The sequence below is a fragment of the Chiloscyllium plagiosum genome, chromosome 34 (assembly GCF_004010195.1).
Source record: "Chiloscyllium plagiosum isolate BGI_BamShark_2017 chromosome 34, ASM401019v2, whole genome shotgun sequence".
Lineage (NCBI taxonomy): Eukaryota > Metazoa > Chordata > Chondrichthyes > Orectolobiformes > Hemiscylliidae > Chiloscyllium > Chiloscyllium plagiosum.
In genome coordinates this window covers 24,209,466-24,231,507 of record NC_057743.1, presented here as the reverse complement: position 1 = coordinate 24,231,507, position 22,042 = coordinate 24,209,466, and the positions used below count along the sequence as shown (strand labels likewise).

The window sequence follows — 22,042 nt, the reverse complement described above, 5'->3', positions numbered from 1 at the left end:
CAGTCTGAAAAGCAACCCTCCACCACCACCTTCAAGCCAGTTCTGTATCCAAATGGCTAGTTCTCACTGTATTCCATGAGATCTAACTTTGCTCACCAGTCTACCATGAGGAACCTTGTCAAATGCCTTACTGAAATCCACATAGATCATATCCACCGCTTTGCCCTCATTAATCCTCTTCGTCAATTCTTCAAAAAACTCAATTAACTTCGTGAGACATGATTTCCCATGCACAAAACCAGTCAATTATCCCTAGTCAGTCCTTACCTTTCCAAATGCATGTAAATCCAGTCCCTCATGATTCCCTCCAACAACTTGTCCACCACTGATGTCTGGCTTACCAGACTATAGTTCCCTGGCTTTTCCTTACCACCTTTCTTAAATAGTGGCACTATGTTTGACAACCTCCAGTCTTCCGACACCTCATCTGTAACTATCGATGATACAAATATCTCAGCAAGGAGCCCAGAAATCACTTCCCTAGCTTCCCACAGAGTTCTAGGGTGCACCTGATCAGTACTTATGGATTTATCCACTTTTTTGCATTTTAAGACATCCAGCACTTCCTCCCAAGTAATATGGACACTTTTTAAGATGTGACCATCTATTTACCCACATTCTATATCTCCTATGTACTTCTCCACAGTAAAAACTGGTGCAAAATACAGGTACACATCCTTTATCTGAAATTCCAAAATCCGAAAAGCTCTGAAATCCAAAGATTTTTTGTGAAGTTTTTCTCTGTATAACAAGGTTGTTTGGCGTGCGAACAGGTGACCCAACTCCACACACGCTTGATCCACATCACTCAGATGTGATGTGGCAGCGTGGCCCAGCACTGGCAGACATCAATTGTGTCCCAGTGCTCATACTAGTCACATGTGGGTCTGCTGTTCAGTGAGGTTTTTTTTTATTTCACTGTGAAAATGTCATTTATTCTGAAATCTGAAAAATTCTGAAATCCGAAAAACAACTGGCCCCAAGGATTTCGGATAAAGGATTATGTACTTGTACTCATTTCGTATCTCCCCCATCTCCTGTGGTTCCACACATAGGCTGCCTTGCTGATCTTTGAGGCACCTTATTCTCTCCCTAGTTACTCTTTTGCCTTTCATATATTTATAAAATTTCTTTGGATTCTCCTTAACCCTCTTGCCAAAGCTATCTCAAGTCCCCTTTCTGCCCCTCCTGATCTCCCTCCAAAGTATACTCCTACTGCCTTTATACTGTTGTAAGGATTGACACGATCTCTGCTGTCTTTACCTGACATATGCTTCCTTCTTTTTCTGAACAAAAGCCTCAATTTCTCTAGTCATCCAGCATTCCCTACACCTACCAGCCTTGCCTTTCACTCTGACAGAAATGTACTGTCTCTGGACTCTTGTTATCTTATTTTTGAAGGCTTCTAATTTTTCAGCTGTCTCTTTACCTGCGAACATCTGCCCCCAATCAACTTTTGAAAGTTTGTGCCTTACACTGTCAAATCGGCCTTCCTCCAATTTAAAACTTTAATTTAGAGCAGTGAGAACATAGTTTATTGAATGTAGTGTTGGAGGTCCTGGTGGAGTAGATTGAGAATAGGAGGAATATTCTGCAACTGCATGGAGAAAAGATGTCAGCTTACCTTCCTCTGTTCCACTCTGCAGCAGCTGGTACTGCTTTGTATTGGCTCATTATTCCTCTATTCTTCAGCTAAGAAGCAAGGAGCACTGCAAGCAAGATGCCAATGACTAAACACTCCTTCTCCAGGTGATCCATCTAAAGTTATAACTTAGCAGTTAGTCTTTTTAGGTGAAGTCATCAGAGAATTTCCATTTGTTGTTCAAATATTGATGAAGTCTTAACAAAATTTCCCTGTTTGAGAGGGCCCATCTTCACTGCTTCAGAAACATTTAAAATGAAAGGTCAGAATTATGTGGTGAGGATACTTTTAAGTAGTCATGAAATCCACATCAAGCATATGTTTAATCTCAGGTAGCTGGTTGCTTTTTGGAGAGGATTTTTAACTAACATAGTGCTAGTTATTCCTTTAACAGATGGTGTATGGTGCTGAATTCAGAGTAAGTTGGCATTTCAGCTTAAGACCCCATATTGGCTGCCTATTTAGTCTCTAAGATATTCAGCAAAAACTCCTTCCTTTGTCTCTCCAGGTCAGGGTCACATTATTCCTGATGAAGGGCTTTTGCCCGAAACGTCGATTTTGCTGCTCCTCGGATGCTGCCTGAATTGTTGTGCTCTTCCAGCACCACTAATCCAGAATCAGGCCATCAGTTGTCTTCTCTGTCTATCTGTACTTCTGTCTTTATTTTTTTCTTTCTTTTTTTGTCACCCTCTCCCTCTCTGTTACTCTTGCCAATTCTCCCTCTGTCAATTTTTCTTTCTCTTCTTCTGCCCTCCCTTCTTATTCTTCTTCACTATTGTCATCACACTCTGTTCGCTCTCCTTCCTTTCTATTTCTGTGTCTTTCTTTCTCACAATGGCAGGATTTTCTTTGTATTTTTCCCTCACTGTTGCTGCCTTGTTTTCTCTCTCTGTCTGTTACTAGTTTGCTCTGGCTTTTATAGCTGTCTGTTCCTGGTTGATATCCATATGCCATGAATTTCTCATTTATCTATATTTAAGCTTTTATCCTGTTGGTTATGGGATTTTTCTGGTGATGACGTTTGCGATTGATGAAATAAATAATTCCACCTCTCTTCTGCTGGGTGTGCAACTGGGTTATGAAACCTATGATGACTGTTTTGAGATACTGGCCTCCCTCCTGCCCAGCCTTCTATTGTTATCAGAAGACAAGAATAATGAGATTGACATTCTCTGTAATTACACAGAAACCGTGATAGCACTGATAGGATCTTGGGCATCAGAACGAGCAATTGTCACAGCCAAACTATTCAGCTTGTTTTTAATTCCACATGTAAATTGTGTTTTCAAGGTTTGTGAACTGAATACTTCTTATGTTGTGATAACTAGGAATTAAAGTTTCCAGGATAGAAACTAATTGTGAATGGCAGCATAAAACAGGTGATAATGAAGAACATCAAGAACATCTCTGAAATGACAGCCAGACTACTGCGACCACTAGGACTTATAACAGCACACAAACCAACAGCCACACTCAGACAACAACTCACCAGAATGAAGGACCCGATACCCAGCATGAGCAAAACTAATGTAGTGTACAAAATCCCATGCAAGGACTGCACAAAACACTATATAGGACAAACAGGAAGACAGCTAACGATCCGCATCCACGAACATCAACTAGCCACGAAACGACATGACCAGCTATCCCTAGTAGCCACACACGTAGACAACAAGCAACATGAATTTGACTGGGACAGCACTACCATTATAGGGCAAGCCAAACAAAGAACAGCCAGGGAATTCCTAGAAGCACGGCACTCATCCACAAACTCCATCAACAAACACATCGACCTGGACCCAATATACCGGCCACTTCAGCGGACAGCTGAAACTGACAACTGGAAGCGGCAGGGACAGGCCACTATAAATGCCGGAGGAAACACCACAAAAGCGCTTCACAGGAGGCTCCCAAGCACTGAGGATGTCACCTAGACAGGGGACGAAACGTTTGCAACAAAAACTTCCAGCTCGGCGAACAGAACCACAGCAACAGCAGGTGATAATGAAATTTCAGCAATATTTACATATCACTGAAGTCAACAAAAGAAGGGAATTGAGTTGGATATAAAATTCTCTATTGAATCATTATCATCCATTTTGTGCAACCACTGTCTAACATTAGTTATATAGGTCCGAGGCTCATATATGGACCATTCTTTATTCCAGTCTTATCCAAGACTCCCCCATTTTACCAGTACATTGATAACTGTATTTGTCACATTTCATGCTTTCACCACAAAATGTAAAATTTCACAACCTTTGCTACCAGTTTCCACCCTTTCCTCATCTTGAATGGTCCATCTCAGACCCTCACCTTTGATTTCTCTGTTGTCATTTCTGGGGAGAGGTCTTGAACATAATTTGTGAAAAGACTTCACTTCCTCACAGCTTTTTATTAGAATAGAATAGACCACTTAAAATTCCACTGTCTTTCTGTCATATCTGTTCTCATGATGTAAGGTTCCATTTTAGAGCTTCAGATTTTTCATCCTTTTTCCTCAACTGAGGGTTCTCCCACCACTGATTAACAGGGCCCTTGACCATATCTATTCAATTTCCTGTAAACCTAAACTCATATATTCACGTCCAAAAACTACAATAGTATTTTCTTTATTCCATTGCACTTTCTACCCCAACCGTAATGGATTATTCTCCAGCATATCAGCCACCATCAATCATATCTTCCCTTCCCCTCCCTTTCAGTCATCCAGAGGGACCATTCCCTCTGTGACACTGATCCACTGTAGGAAAGTGGAGTTGAAGATTATCAGATCAGCCATGATCTGATTGAATGGCACAGCAGACACAATGGGCTGAATGGCCTACTTCTGCTCCTATGTTTTGTGGTCTTATAGATCAGAATTGAACTAACTAAACTAAATAAGCTAGCAATTAAATGGCATAAGTCTGGGTCTTAAAATCCAGCATCAACACAGCAGATAGTGGGAGGTGAAAAGCTCCACAGTGGTGAGAAGGAATGTTTTGAGAATGGAATAGTACAATGAATCTTGATAGCAACATTATGAACATGCAAAAGGAGATGTGTGTTGAATCTTAAAAATAATTGAAAAGCCAAGTTTAGAGGAGTAAAAACAGGAAATGCTGAAAATACTCAGCTGGTCTGGCAGGATATTTAAGAGAGAAGCAGGGCTGAATCTTACCAAATCAGTTCATAAAAATGTAATTTAATAAAAATATGAATAAAAAAAAACTAATGGTGCCATTATTACGTATTGTGAAAACCTATCTGGTTCACCAATGCCCTTTAGGGAAGGAAATCCGTCATCCTTACTTAGTCTGGCCTACACTTGCCCACAGCACATATATTCTCCCTGGACATGGCAGTTAGGGGAATTTGGCACCCCACTTTGCAGATGGGAATCTGGAGGAACTGTGGATGAGGTGATGCAGAGGAAGAATGTCCTTTTTCCCAAGGAAGGCAAGGCAACAGACACTGTCAGCCTTCATATCAAAGCTCATACTCTACCAGCCTCACTATTACATGCAACATCTTCCCTCACTTGTCCTCTCCCGCCCAAACACCACTAACCTACTAACCCTGCATACCCTCTGCACTGCCTGCTTACTCACATGGGGATCTCATCACCTTCCCCTCATCTGCACCAGCAGTAACAGTTGTGTCACCAACTTTCATCTCATTCACCCCCTCCTTTCTCTCATTGCAGAAGAAATGGCCATAAGAGCCAGGGTAGGTGGTGAAGTACCCCCAACACTAGGCTCCTCAGCCCCTTCAAGGAGAGGATCTTGACCCCCTTACTTATGAGGACTGGTCCTGTGGAAATGCTGAAACTTCCATGTCCTGCCAACCAAGTAAGGGGCATTATTATTGTGATGCTATTCACCCATTATCTCAACAGTGAATATATTATTAACATAAATTTATCTCTTGCTCACAACATACTCTCTTTTGTCTCCTGCAGGTACAAGCAGGAATTCCACAGTCTCTGTGTTCAAGAGGATGGTGCACAAACACATCCCCTGGCTTTCTCCTCTTGAGGAATAGATGGCTCAAGAGAAGCATTAGCAAGGTTGCCTCTTGCACCCCTCATCAGCTCAGATATTGCCACCTCAATGGATAAATAAGTTAGATTAGAGTCAGGAGCATCTGCAGGTGAACATCTGACTGCCATGTATCTGCAGGTGGTACAGGACTGCTGGAGACTAGGCATTTGTTCAGCACCAGGCAGAAGAGGAATCTTGGAAATGACCTTTAGCTCTTTGCTGACAAGGAGACAGGGTGGTGCCAGTAGGTACTGGCCAGAGGAGGAACCACATACACACCCCCGAGAAGCCAGGATGCTGCAGACTGTGAATGACAACCCTCTCCTGAATGGCGCCTTTTGGTTCCCTGCTTTGTCATCTCCTCACTTATAGATTGAGTCACACACCTTCACTTTTGTAATCCCCTCTGCATCCCAGCATTCTGCCTTCAATCATCACTATAGGTTCCCCAGCTTCCTTCCTGTAGCAGTAGCCCCTGATAAAGCCCACTTGACTTTTAGTGGCTGGATGCCAGGACGAACAGTGGTCCACCTCCTAGTGTAACTTAGCCGAAAAGCTGTGAACAATGAGTGACAAGACCCCTGCCTGATACCTGCCCAGAATGATCCATAGTGCTGACTGTGGCCTGGCACCTGGTCCATAGAGGCATGGACCTCCTGATTCTGAACACTCTGAGTGACCAACTAACCATCCCTAATCCTAGACTGATATCAGCAGCAGCCTTTTACTATACTAGGACCCATGCCTGAAATGTCTTCTTTCGCTGAGATCGATTCCCCTTAGACTTTGAGACATGGTTGCTTGTTTGAAGTTCATGTATGTTTGGCTGGTATGCAGCTGGCACATATGCAGGTGTGAGACCGACATAGCACAGTGCCACACAACATGTCTACTCCCTTGAAAATTGTCTGTTGACCACTATGACAAGCTTCCTGACTTTGTCTGCTCTGAATAGCAAGGTGAGGTAGAAGTACTGTGAGCATTTAAAGTCTGGGTGAGGGGTCAAAGAGTAAATAGGCAAGACAAGAGAAAGCAGGGCTGCTATAAGCATCCAAGAAGGTGTGAAATGATGAGTGCTAAGGAAGTAAGCAAGCAGCCCTGAGACATAGCAGGGTAAAATCTATGAGGTGGGTTCTTGGCCCTTTGCCTGTAGTGTCCTTGAAGCAGCATTCCATTGAAAGGTGCTGATGTGTTGCAGAGTGCTTTGAAATGTAGTTTAAGTTGATTGGAGACATGCCATGATGATGTGGAGAGACTGGTTGCCAATGTTCATGGAGTGCATGCGGCTGTTGCCTGCTGAGCATGCCCTGAGAAAATGGTGATGCTGTCCAAGATAGAGTTCCAAAAGAGCAAGCAGTAAGCTGGAGTTGCCAGTTACCCATTCAGACTTTCAGCACTTTGTTTCTATCCAGTATGTGTATGCCTACATATTAATGAAATGAGATTAGGTCATGATGAGGGTGATAATGAACAATAATTCAACTTAACAGGCTTCTCACCACTCTGATCAGAATCTTATGTCAACATCTGGGACTTAATTGGTCTCAACATTGAGAAAGGTCTTGCTTGATATCTTACCTGGTTTTCTCAAACTTCTCACCATTGCGCATGTCATTCAGGGCCTGGGAAGTTTCCTCCCAGAGTTAACGTTTCAGGTCTGGTTCTCTCTCCACAGATGCCATCAGATCTGCTGAATTAGTTCAGCACTTTTTTGTTTTAATTTCCAGTATTCACAGTATTTTGCTTTTGTGTCAAATTCAGAAGAACGAAAGCCATAGTTTTATTGATTGGGCATAAAGAGAGACAAAGAGACAGGAAGAGAGAAACAGAGAGACCAAGCCTGGCTTGCATGGGAAAACAGTGACATGATGATTTAATTGTTAAGTCTCTTCAATCTTCAAATTAGTTATGGGTCCTCAAGTGAAAAACTGAACAACAAGAATATCTTCCCATCATTCCTGAGTTCAATGCCAAGTGATCAAAACCAAGCCATGGCCATGGTCTCCATCATCAGAAACTTCTGCTGGAATTGGGAGCAATGATGAATATGGGTGAGAGGGAATAGAATTAGTTCAGAAATATGCATTATTTGAAGGTATCTCCATAGGCTACATCGAGCTGATTCCCTTCCACCTCAATCTACCCAGCACCAAGCAAAAACGTTTCTGAGATTGTGGACCGGATCAGGCATATGAATGTCAATGTTATAATTCTCTTCTCCAATGAGAGACCCGCTCATGAATTCTTGAAACAGATACTTAAAGCAAACATCACAGAGAAGTTCTGGATTGGAAGTGAGGCCTGGGTCAAATCTGCCTTTATTTGTACCCAAATGTTAGACAGATTGGCACTGTGATCGGTACAATCATTAACAGCAGAAGCATGCCAGGTTTCGACAGTTACGTTTTAAACCATCTTACTAATGTCAGGGAAGCGACGAAACAGGTTCTCATCACAAAACGTGGTGATAATCAGACCTTTCCTTTTTGGCCACGTGCCGCGGAGTTTTCCAGTCAGCTGCTCAAAGCCATTCAGCATCTGATCCCTGACAACCTACCCATGGTGTTGAATCAACCAGTGACATCTAGTGTGTACGTGGCAGTGTACAGCATTGCACATGCACTCCATACTCTGCTCAAGTGCCACAGTCGAAGATGCCAAAACACAGCTGGATGGCACAACTGGCAAGTACAGGAAAGTCTTATTGTTTGTGCTCAGGATTAGATGCTCCAATGGATCATTGCAGCCCTGAATGTATGCTGTAATAAAATTATTACAATTTCTAATGCATTTACCAATTTCTGCATCAGATCTAACCATAGGGTTCCTCAGTAATGAATACACTCACGAACCACAGGATTCTCCAGTTGTGTACATACTGACTTGACCACAGGGTTCCTTAGTAGTGAATACACTCACTAACCACAGGGTAAAGCAAAGTCACTATGGTCTTACCAGCCCATGGAGCTGGTCTCTCATTAAAGAAAGATGACTGGTAGTGTGGTCACCACACCTCAGGCAAGGGGAGAGGTTCAGAAGGGGAGACCTTCATGGAATCTGCACTGCAGGAATTGAACACACACTGATTGGCATCATTCTGCATTGCAAACCAACAACCTTTGAACCAACTGACCTAACCTAAATAGTGTGCGCACTCACTGACCACTGGATTCCTCAGAAGTGGTCACATTTACTGACCACATGATTCTTCAGTACTGAACATATTCCCTGACCACAGAGTCCCTCTGGATTGAACATACCTCTTAACAGAGGATTCCTCAGTCATGATCACACTCACTGACCCTAGGGTTCCTTAACAATGAATGTACTCACTAAGCACAGAGTTCCTCAGAAGTGATCACACTCACTGTCCACAGGTTCACTAGTAGAGAATTGAATGAGCAGTTCAGGCTGAAAGGTCTATTCCTGTCCCTGTTCCCTGCTTTGGCAAGTCTGGAGTCCTTTATTGTTGAAATGTACATATGCCCTGGAGGTACTGGTCAACAGCACAGGGTCCATTTATTTTAGCAGTAACTAACTTCCTAAGTTTTCAACCTGATGTGGAGGAAATGTGCAGTCAGGCCCATGATTCACCTAGTTCCATATAATGAATGGGCACCTGTCTTAATGTCTTTCATCATAGGATCATACGAAATAAGAAAAGTCTGCCATTCAGCCTGTCAAACTTCTTCCACTTTTCAGTAAGGTCATGACTAATTTGATTGTTGTCTTAACTTGATTTTCCTTTTGTCCATGAGTCTCAACTCTCTTGTCAATTAAAGATTCTCAATTAAAGAATCTGACTTGCTCACTTTTGTAGATGTTCAATAATGCAATCTCTGCTGCTCTTCCTGGAAAAGTTTACAAAGACTCTTTAGGCCAGTGTCATTATTTTTGTCTGATTACACTTCTTCAAAACTTTCCAGGATGTTTTATTACATTAAAGGTGCTATGTATATTCAAGCTCTATTCTCTCCCATGCACTGGTCAACCCCTTTCATCGCCATCTTTGCTCCCTTAATTTAAGAAAACAGATTTGATTGATTATTAGATTTAGCCATTCTTTCCCAATTTGTCTGGACTGTTTCAAACAATATCAGGTCCCCCTCTCCTCTGCAAACTGCTCACTATTTCAGGATCTTCCTCAAATTTATTGCAATCCATCTTTTAATACCCTCCTTGATTCTCACCTCCAACGACAAAACAGGAAACTGAAGGCTTTCTTTGTCACAATTTTGAGATCATCTGCTCAGCTGCATCTGCTATTTTTGTCTTCTCCAAACCCACTAAGCCAAGTTTACCCCTGCCCTGTCCCTGAATTCATCTTTCTTTCTTGTGTGATGTTTCTTGGCATAGTTTCCTAGATTAAAGGTTTTATGTAATACAACTTGTCATTGTATCATTTTTTAATGAGAGGATTTACAGGTAGATTAACAGATTTCCAAGCCATAATTTTAATGCTCCTTTCATTTTGACTATCTTTAAACTAGTTGTCAGGACTGGGGAGGAGGTGGGAAGGTGGGGGTCTTCTTTGTGGCCACATTCAAATTTTGAGTGAGAGCAAAGAACCACCCACACTCACCAAATGCATTTGTTCCATCGGATGTTGCTTAAAAATTCTTAACCAGGGCTCAATGGCTCTTTGCTCAAGGATTTAATTGTACATATTTCTTGAATTCATTAGTATTAAAAGTTCTTTGGTACAGAATTTAAAATATTTGTAACAATATTAGACTTTCAGCTTGTAACTCGCTCTAGGGTATTTGTTATCCTATAAATGAGCCACAAGTATGCCCTTCAATTAGATTTTAATCAAAAAGTTTGTGTTTCAGATATAAGTATCTGATACGCAGGAGTGAGCTACAGGCTGGTATCCATAACCCTAACCCTATCGGTCTGAGGGGCATTGCTGGGATTGTCTAGAGTGCGATTTGAATTCTGCATGCCAATTCCCAGAGTGGAATTTTATTACAGGGCCAGAAAGACGTCTCATCTCTGAACTGATTTCTTCAATCCCTTTAACAAGTATTGGGCTTTGCAACGTAGAATGTCTACACCAGTACAGAAAACACATCCTGGATTTCATTTAGTGATTCAAGGACAGTACACCAAGATTAACTAATTAATAAACATACCTGTATCGGCAGGTACCTCCATCCTATTCTTCCAAGAGCTGTGGCCTGGGGCAGAAGGAAATTGCCATCAGCCTTTATTTCTACTGCTTTGAATATAAAGGTTGTCCAGGAGGAACTTTCCAGAACCTGGCCAGTAAGCCTAATTACTTATCGAATATCATACAGTTCACTAGATCAGAGCAAAGGAATAATTCTGTGGAATATTTTAATGCCAGCAAGAAATCCAAATATGGGAGGACAGCAGTTTATTTGCACAGAAATGAAGAGTTACAGGATGGAATCCAATTTTAGAAAGAATAGTCAATATAGAGAATAATTAAAACTTTTACAAATTGGATATCAGTTACAGGTTGTTTATTTTTCCATTTATTCATAGTTTGTGGGCATTGCCATCATTAGTTCCCCACCCCTAATTGCTCTTGAGAAGGTGGTGGTGAGCTCCCTTCTTCAACTGTTGCAGTCCATTTTGTTGTAGGTATCCCCACAGTTGGGTATGGAATTACATGATTATAATCCAATGTTGTTTGAGAAACAGAGTTATATTTCCATGCCAAATGGTGTGAGACGTAAAGGAGAACTTATATTTGGTGTTCCCATATTCCTGCTATCCTGGATGGCAAAATCACAGGTTAGCAAAGTGGTGTCGAAGAAGCTTTGGTGACCTTCTGCAGTACTTGCTGTAGATTTTACACGCAGTAATAATTGTGGATGAGGTGCCAGAAAGTATCCAATGTCTGACCAGCTCTTGTCACCACTGTGATCAATGGAGACTCCTAGGATGTTAAAGATGAGGATTTTGGGGATTCTAAAGTTGTTGAATATCTTGAAAAGATGGTTAGACACTCGTGTTTATTTTAGTTTTTTTATGGGATGTGGGCTTCATTGATTGGACCAGCATTTATTGCCTATCCTTAATTACCCAGGTAGTGAGCTGCCTGCTTCAACTACTGCAGTATATTTGGTGTAGATAGACCCACAGTACTGTAATGGATGGCGTTCCAGAGTTTTAACCAAGCAACAATAAAGGAATGGTGATATATTTTCAAGTCAGGATGATGAGTGGCTTGAGGTATTATCTTTTTTTCTGATAGTGTTCCCATGAATCTGTTAACCTTGATCTTCTTGATGGTAATAGTTAAGGGTTTGGATGGTGCTCTCTAAGGAGCCTTGATGAATTGAAGGAGCTAGTTATTGCCTGGTACTTGTTAGGGATGAAATACTACTTGCGCAGACCTGTTTGTTACTGCGTACAAGCAAAACCTCATTCATTTTCTGAGCAGTTGCAAATGAACTATGCATTCATCAAAGAGAAATCCCTTTTTCCCTCTTTCATAAGATCAGAGATAATTGATGAAACAGCTGAATATGATTCGGACTATGGTCCTGATTAAAAGCCATAGCTTTGTCCAGAGCTGAGATGATTGGCCTCCAATGACCACAACTATTGTCCTTTGCCTTAGGTCAATAATTTTAATTAACTTGTACTCTCAGAGCAGGTAGTATTTGAACCTGTATTCTCTGGCTCAGTGGTACACTTCCACTACACCACAAGAGACCTTCCTTTGCCCTAGGGATGACTGCAGCTAATGAAGAGTTTCTCAACAATTCTATCAACTTCAATTTTACCAGGAATTTAGGATTAACAAGACATGGAAGATGTAAAGGATTGTTGGTCATCCATCAGATGAATTTTGACTGATTACTTTTTTTGTGCACATAGCTTTTCTTGCGATGAATGCAAATCTGTTGAATGGTCACCACCAAACAGTCCTTCCTGCTTCAAGGAAATTTTGCTGTATCTGTCCTGGATCTCACCTGTTGGTATCACTCTGCTTCTGTTCATGGTACTCAAACTCACTCTGATACTGGCCATTATGGTGATCTTTCTAGTGTATTCTAGCACACTAACAGTGGAAGGTGCTGGAGGAAAGAAGAACACGATCATCCTAACCTCACTGGCTCTCTTATGCTGCAGCATATTGTTGTACCTCAGAGAACCTTCTGTATTCATCTGTAAATCACGTCTACCGGTCACTGCCTTCAGCCTCACCTTCTCCATCTCAACTCTTCTAGTCAACTTGATGCAGATCCTGCTCAGCACTGAGCTCACTGGATGAGCCAAGTCTTTGCTGCAGAGAAAGAAACACAGTCGTTGGTACATCATCATCTGCATCAGCCTCATGGGGCAAGGCACCATTTGTTATCTTTGGCTGAAAATAGATGGTGATTTTCTGATGAAGACCACAGGCAATTCTAAACATGCCCTTGTCCTCTACTGTAAGAGTGATTCAAAGGTGATGTCCTGGCTGATGTTGGGTTACAGTGGCCTACAGGCACTGGCTTGTTTCATGTGTACCTTTCTGATCCAGACCCCCATCTCAAACTTATAACCTGGCCTGGGAAATAAGTGTCTCTGTGCTCTTCTGTATTATCATCTGGCTTTGCTTCATCCCATTTTACCCAGTAGTAAGCAGGAAACATGCATCCACCATTCAGATTTCTGCCACACTTTTCAGTTACCTGTTTTAAACCACAGTACAACACTCCTGATTATTTCCTCATTTATGGTCTATAAACATCAACAAGGAGGGAGTGTCAATGATACAAACTCATTGAGTTATCTTTAGAAATATGAGGGAAGGATATGGATAGAGGACAGCTGCTGGATAGAAGGAGAATGACAAAGAAGAGGAGCAAACACTGATGGAGAGGAACAGTTTATAGAGAGAGGATTAGTTTCACATCTCATTTTGTGCCCTTCACTCTTTCCATATGCTCAGTGTCCTTACTCTCTATCCCTAGCTGCTGGGAGCTGTATTGCATTGATCCTAAGGTGCAGTCTATCCTCAAGGGTTTCTTATCACTCCCACATTAGGCAGGTTTGTTCTTCATTCTTGACTGGCACCTAATCCAGTCAGGACCTCACTGTTGGAATAACCTTGAATATCCACCTCAATCATTCGGTCTGTACTACAGTGATCAAACATTTTGTGCCAATCTACTGCTCTTTAGGTCCTGCACAAAATGTGTTGGAAAAAATTGGTGAATACTTGGTGAATGCATGTTGCAAGTTGATAATGCAGGTAAATGGAAGACTTTTCAACATTTAACACCTTGCTTTTGTGGCTACCTCTTGAAAAACCCAGTATTATTCACCATGCACTCTACACTTTGCACCTTTGGAACAAATCCCCAATCTGTTCTGAAATACATGCATCTTTGAGCTGTGACTGAAATCACCAAAATTTACATTGCCATTGGCCAACCCAACTCACTGGTGCTAGAAAAGACAACCAGATAAGAGTAACTCTTCCCCCAAACATACAAGGCTGCATGATCTCAACTCACTCCCACATCCATGTCACTCCCTCAACCTATGTCCAGAAATAAATGGTTTACTATTTATTTAATATACTGCCTTTAATCCCATTAAACAACTGTACTTTGTAAGGTGGATCATTTTGTCTGCAGAATAACTGCCTTGTTCAGTTATACATAAGCATCTAATGAACATCTGTAAAACATCTGAAACAGATACTTAAATCTCTAGTCGTAGTATTACACCTTAACAAGGCCAACCTTTCTAGAGAGACAGAATTGAAGAGCAGAGAAGCTATGTTAAGTGAAAAGAATCTTGGGAATATTATAAAAAGAATATAGATGCACTGGAGAAAGTATAAAGAAAAAAGATTTACACAGAACAGTCTAGGTCATTTCTCTGGAGAAGCAAGCTCTGAGGGATAACTGATTAAGATCTTTAAAATTGTGAGGGAATTTCTTAGGGAATATATAGTAAATTTAGTTCCACTTGTGGGGAAACATGGCCAGATCCAATAAATGTAAATTAGACATTAATAAGACCAATTGGTTTTTAGGTCAGTCTTTTTAATTCAGAATTAGTTCATAGCTCACTTTTGAAATATTTGTGCAATTCTGGTCTCCCTTCTTTCGGAAGGAAGTTGTGAAACTTGAAAGGATTCATAAAAGATTTACAAGGATATTGCCAGGGTTGGAGGGTTTGAGCTGTAGCGAGAGGCTAAATAGACTGGGACTGTTTTCCCTGGTGTCGGAGGTTGGGGACTGACTTTATAGAGATTTATAAAATCACGAGAGGCATGGATAGGGTAAGTAGACAAGGTCCTTTCCCTGGGGTGGAGGAGTTCAGAACTGGAACTTGAGAGAGGAAAGACTTAAAAGGGACCTGAGGGGCAACCTTTTCACCCAGAAGACGGTGCATATATGGAGTGAGCTGCCAAAGGAAGTAGTGGAGCTGAAAATGTGTTGTTGGAAAAGCGCAGCAGGTCAGGCAGCATCCAAGGAGCAGGAGAATCGACGTTTTGGGCATGAGCCCTTCTTCAGGAATCTGAGGAAGTAATGGAGGCTGGTACAATTGCAGCATTTCAAAGGCATCTGGATGGGTATATGAATAGAGAGGTTTAGAGGGATATGGGCCATGTGCTGGAAAATGGGACTAGATTAATTTAGAATATCTGGTCACCATGGATAAGTTGGACAGAAGGGTCTGTTTCTGTGGTATACAACTCTATGACTCTAATAAGGGGGTCAGCCATTTGGCAATGAAATGAGTGACTTTTTTTTACCCAAAAGAGTTGGGACATTTGGGATTGTACAGTACATATTTAGTGATTGAGTATATTCAAATCAAATATTGATAGATATTTGGACCCAAAGGGAATCAAGGGATATGGATATGTTGCAGGAAGAAGGTGCAGTTATGTTAAGGATCCATCAGTAATGAATAAATAGTGGAAAAACAAATTGCTCTCCATGATTTACCTTTCTCAATGACGACAGTCACTGTTTCCACATATGTGCGCATTGACTGTCTTACTCACTACCTCAGGCTTCTCTTTTGCCCTAATTTCTCAGTCTAGCTGCTTTGCACTGATCCTCCTAGATAGTGCCTCCCAGAAAGTTGGCAAAACTCCAAGAGAACATGGTATTTTACAAACAGGGTTTACTCAGGTAAAGTTGCCATAGTCACAGAGAACCATGCGGTGCTCTTTCATTAGAGAGAGATAACTGGTGGTGACTTTAATCTGAGGGTCACCACGCCTCAAGCATGGGCAATGTTGAGAAAGCAGGACCTTCATGGTAATCTCAGGCTGTGCTGGGGTAAATGGCAAAAGGTTTCATGGTACAAGGTCAAAGGGAGTGGTTGTGTCATTTAAGCTCTCCTGCCTTCTATCATTTCACTTGCTCAAAACCTACAACATCTCTGACTTTTCCCTGTTCCAGTGAAAGGAACAGACCTGAAACATTGAGCAGAATCTTAAGTGCTCCTCCCTGGTGAGTTTGGGGCAAGGAAAAATTTAATCATGGGCTGGGATCATGGGGTTCCTGGCTCTGTCCTGATTTAGTCCATAGTGAATTTTGACATTCATGCTCCAATGCCAATTGAGGCCCTTAAATTGGCAGTTAATAAACATTTCCATTATGTTCTATTTTCATTTATTATTGCCATACGATAATTTGTCTCATTTACTGCTGTCCCAGCAGATGGCGATAACATACAGCATTCACTCAGTTCTCACTGGGATGAGTATCTTAATGGAGAGTAATAACAATATTTTGCTGTTAAAAACACCTTTTATCAAAAACAAATCCAAACATGTTTCCTCAACAGCGATAATTTTGACTGAACTCTTTCAACTGCATTGATCTGACACCTCTTGCTTACGTATCATTCAACAAAGAATTCTGACAATTTAATTGAAAGCATAACATATTAAAATACAGTACTGATAAGTTAGCTTCCCTATTCAAACAAATTAACTAGGACTGCCATAGTGTTAAGGGTTTAGACGGAGAGGAATTTGTTAAGTGCAAACAAGAAAATTTTCTGATTCAGTATGTGCATGTAACTACGAGAGAAGGTGCAAAACTTGATCTCCTCTTGGGGAATAAAGCATGGCAGGTGACTGAGGTGTCAGTGGGGGAGCACTTTGTGGCCAGTGATCATAATTCTATTAGTTTTAAAATAATGATGGAAAAGGATAGACTGGAAGTTCTATATTGGAGGAAGGCCAATTTTGACGATATTAGACAAGAACTTTCAAAAGCTTAGGGCAGATGTTCGCAGGTAAAGAGATGGCTGGAAAATGGGAAGCCTTCAGAAATGAGACAACAAGAGTCCAGAGACAGTATATTCCAGTTAGGGTAAAAGGGAAGGTTGGTAGGTATAGGGAATGCTGGATGACTAGAGAAATTGAGGGTTTGGTTAAGAAAAAGAAGGTAGCATATGTCAGGTATAGACAGGACAGATCAAGTGAATCCTTAGAAGTTATAAAGGCAATAGGAGTATACTTATGAGGGAAATCAGGCGGGCAAAAAAGGGACATGAGATAGCTTTGGCAAATAGGGTTAAGGATAATCCAAAGGGTTTTTACAAATACATTAAGGACAGAAGGGTAACTAGAGAGCGAATAGAGCCCCTCAAAGATCAGCAAGGCAGCCCATATGTGGAGTGCACGAGATGGGGAGATACTAAACAAGTATTTTGCATCAATGTTTACTTGGAGAAGTACATGGAAGATACAGAATGTGGGGAAATAGATGGTGACAACTTGAAAAATGTCCATATTACAGAGGAGGAGCTGCTGGATGTCTTGAAACACATAAAAGTGGATAAATCCCCAGGTCCTGATCAGGTGTACCCTAGAACTCTAAGGGAGGCGATTGCTGGGCCCCTTGCTGAGATATTTGTATCACTGATAGTCACAGGTGAGGTACCGGAAGACTGAGGGTTGGCTGACATGGTACCACTATTTAAGAAAGGTGGTAAGGACAAGCCAGGAAACTATAGAACAGTGAGCCTGACGTCGGTGGTGGGCAAGTTGTTGGAGGGAATCCTGAGGGACAGGATTTTTACATGTATTTGGAAAGGCAAGGACTGATTAGAGATAGTCAATATGGTTTTGTGCACGGAAGATCATGTCTCACAAACGCAAATGAGTTTTTGAAGAAGTAACAAAGAGGATTGAACTGGACAGATCGGTGGACGTGATCCATATGGATTTCAGTAAGGGGTTCGACAAAGTTCCTCATGGGAGACTGGTTAGCAAGTTTAGATCTTATGGAATACAGGGAGAACTAGCCATTTGGATACAGAACTGGCTCAAAGGTAGAAGACAGAGGGTGTTGGTGGATGATTGTTTTTAAGACTGGAGACCTGTGACCAGTGGAGTGCCACAAGGATTGGTGCTGGGTCCACTAATTTTATCATTCATAGAAATGATTTGGGTCTGAACATAGGAGGTATAGTTAGTAAGTTTCCAGATGACACCAAAATTGGAGGTGTAGTGGACAGCAAAGAAGGTTATCTCAGAGTGCAATAGGATCTTGATCAGATGTGCTAATGGGTTGAGGAGTGGCAGATGGAGTTTAATTTAGATAAATGTGAGGTGCTGCATTCTGGAAAAGCAAATCTTAGAGGACTTATACACTTAATGATAAGGTCCTAGGGAGTGTTGCTGAACAAAGAGACCTTGGAGTGTAGATTCATAGCTCCTTGAAAGTGGAGCTGCAGGTACATAGGATAATGAAGAAGGCTTTTGGCATGCTTTTCTTCATGGTCAGAGTATTGAGTACAGGAGTTGGGAGGTCATGCTGCGGCTGTACAGGACATTGGTTAGGCCTCTTTTGGAATATTGTGTGCAATCCTGGTCTCCTTCCTATTGGAAGAATGTTGTGAAACTTGAAAGGGTTCAGAAAAGATTTACAAGGATGTTGCCAGGGTTGGAGGATTTAAGCTATAGGGAGAGGCTGTACACGCTGGGGCTGTTTTCCCTGGAGCGTCAGAGACTGAGGGGTGACCTAATAGAGGTTTATAAAATCATGAGGGGCATGGATATGATAAATAGACAATGTCTTTTCCCTGGGATGGGCGAGTCCAGAACTAGAGGGCGTAGGTTTAGGGTGACGGTTAAAAGATATAAAAGGGACCTAAGGGGCAACGTTTTCACACAGAGGGTGGTGCATGCACAGAATGAGCTGCCTGACGAAGTGGTGGAGGCGGATACAATTGCAGCATTTAAAAGGCATCTGGAGGAGTATATGAATAGGAAGAGTTTAGAGGGATATGGGCCAAGTGCTGGCAGGTGGGACTAGATTAGGTTAGGATATCTGGTCAGCATGGATGACTTGGACTGAAGGGTCTGCTTCTGTCTGTGCTGTACATCTCTATGACTCTAACTTTAAAAGACATCATAAAACTTGAAGCATAACAGCTTCGAACTCAAAAATGAAGTAAACATTAGCAGCAGAGAATGAAACAGATTTTTCAATGTTAAAAGAAATGGTGACAGAGTAAGGGCACAATATTTGCCCTGAGTGACGGAAAGTCTAATTCGGTGCCACCAACTGGCATGTCCTTTCTCCAGCAGCATCCTGCCCCTCAGCCTTGTTCCCACAGGTTGTGGGGAGGGCTAGTCACTGGCAAGCAGTGGATAATCAATTCTGGTAAATTAAAGGAGCTGGTTTGTTGCCTCGCTGTGGTGCCATACTGCAGCAGAGTGTAGGGTGATATTTGCTACATCTGGGCAAATATATATATGGTGACTTTATGAAGAAGACAACAAGCGCTGCTGAAGATCTCGTTGTCCCCTTCAGTAAGGATCATTCGAGGTAATATTCTGGCTCATATGCGGGATACAGTTGTCTGCCTACAGGTACTGGCCTGTTTCACATGTATCTTTCTGATCCAGATCCCAGATGAAAACTGTAATCCTGGATTGGGAGATCAGCATCTCAAAACACCTCTAATCTCAGAACTGGATTTGTGTCACTACAAGCAAGAAACATGTATTCACCATCAAGTTTCCTGCCAATTTTTGAATTTCCAGCAATCCTGGGTGCCTCCTGGGTGCCTATTTTATCCTCGGATGTTCTGTTCCAGTACAATACACTGAATGTCTTCAAACTTATGGTTTCAAAATATTAACAAAGAAGGATATGGAATGAGAAAAGTGTGATGTGGGAGCCCTCGAACCCAACCCACTGCAAGCTGTAGTTTAGAGTCTCCAAGTAGATACAATTTGTCACGTGATACATAGCATATATGGTGATAACTATACAATTATAGAAGCTAAAAAATTTCAAGTGTTGACCAACTTTCAAACTATAGTCATTTTTGCCTTCAGTTTTTTTCTGCCATCTTCGTCTTATCTCAAAGGTAATGTTTCAAAGCCTTGTCTTCCATGAGATAGTCGCATTGCTCACGTAGTCTGAGCCTAGACAAGGAAGTTGACATAAATTCACAGGATCACTGGGAACCAGTTGTCTTTCTTGACATCAGTGTATCTTCCTACATGTACTCCATCTTTTTTCATATCCTCAGTGGGTAACTGGGTACCTTGAGGACAGTAAATGAATATTGAGAGGAAACCTTGCCTGTATCTTCAGAAGTAGTCTAGATTTACAACCAACTTCCCAGGGTAACTAGGGATAAGCATCAAATGCTGGCGTTGCCAACAGTGTCCACATCCACATCAAAATGAATACACTTAAATTTTCCAAGTAGTACTAATAATCTTTCATTATTTACCTTTTCAAACTATTTCCAAAAAACGCTTCATGTCTCCTTTAAAAATGGCAAGTAGTGAGTGTGTTATCATTAGTCCGTAAGTGAAGATTGTAGAATGTAACAGGTCCCATCAGCATCTAAGAGAAGCTGAGATGCCTATTCCACAAAGAACTAACCCTCTCATTAGACAGCTCAAGAATGTCACTTGCAGGAGGTTAGTAATGTGCATTCCAGATAGGGATTGGGATATATCTTGAGGGTCAGAATAATCTAAAGACGGAGAAAACAAATCAACAGTAAGATTGAACTGGGTTTGTACGACTGAACAATGGACAGGGCAGGGGTGACTTAATCTGAGACGCGGTTTAATTTGAAAATTGCAGTACCTGAATGTATTTACACAGTTCAGTGAATCACATGCAAACAAGACAGGACATGAAATTACAGCAACTTGGTGCAATAATAATACTCACAGGTGTTCAAAATAAACTTGATTTTCTTACATCATGGTCCATTGATAAATTCTGGTACTGAAGAGATTCCTCTTCTTAATTATTTACACCAAATAAATCTTCTCTTGACTAATGGGATATCAGTCTTTATTTCAAGGACTTTGGGGAGAAAATTAAGTTTCAGTTCTTCAGAGTTTTGGTCAGAATCCATTTGTGAAATGATGTTTAGTTTGAACACTGAATCCCATGGATTTGCAAGGAGTACAGCACAAATTCACCAGCATTACATAGGACCTGAAAAGATTGTGCAGGGTATTTTTTAAAAATGACTTCATGGAGTGTGGACCAATATTTATTGCCTGTCCCTAGTTGCCCTTGAGAAGTTGGTGGTGCAGGTGAGCTGCCTTCTTCAACCACTGCAGTCCCACAGTGGCATGAGGGAGAGAATTCCAGGATTTTGACTCAACAACAATGAAGGAACAATGATATATTTCAAAGTCAGGATGGTGTGTGGCTTGAAGGAGAATTCGCAGGTGGCAATGTTTCAATGTATCTGGTGCCCTTGTCCTTCTAAATGGTAGTGATCATGGGTTTGGAAGGTGCTGTCTAAGGATTTTTGGTGATTTTCTGCAGTGCATCTTGTAGATGATACACACTACTGCTACTAAGCACCAGTGGTGGAGGGAGTGAGGTTTGTGGATTTTGTGTCAATCAACCAGGCTATTTTGTCTTTGATCATGTGAAGCTTCTTCAATGTTGTTGGAGCTGCACTCATCCAGGCAAGTGGGAAATATTCAATCACACCCCTCCTGACTTGTGCCTTGTAGATGGTGGACAGATTTTGAGGAGTCAGAAAGTGAGTTAAACACTGCAGGATTCCTTGCCTCTGACCTGCTCTTATAGTAATTATAAAGCTAGTCCAGTTTAATTCCTGGTATGTTGATGGTAGATTAGATTAGATTACTTACAGTGTGGAAACATGCCCTTCGGCCCAACAAGTCCACACCGACCCGCCGAAGCGCAACCCACCCAGATCCATTCCCCTACATTTAACCCTTCACCTAACACTACGGGCAATTTAGCACAGCCAATTCACCTAACCTGCACATTTTTGGATTGTGGGAAGAAACCGGAGGACCCGGAGAAAACCCACGCAGACACGGGAAGAATGTGCAAACTCCACACAGAGAGTCGCCTGAGGTGGGAATTGAACCCAGGTCTCTGGCGCTGTGAGGCAGCAGTGC

The 22,042-nt window shown here is 41.6% G+C and overlaps 1 protein-coding gene across 1 annotated transcript in view; it reads left to right on the top strand.

Moving 5' to 3' along the window:
* The first annotated feature begins 2,656 nt into the window (after positions 1–2,656).
* The window catches only part of LOC122540104 (taste receptor type 1 member 3-like), a 32,067-nt gene continuing 12,681 nt past the window's right edge, over positions 2,657–22,042 (top strand). Inside the window, exons 1-2 of the mRNA XM_043675415.1 lie at positions 2,657–2,932; positions 10,815–10,935. Coding sequence (XP_043531350.1) covers positions 2,657–2,932; positions 10,815–10,935 — 397 coding nt within the window. The remainder of the gene's footprint in view (positions 2,933–10,814; positions 10,936–22,042) is intronic.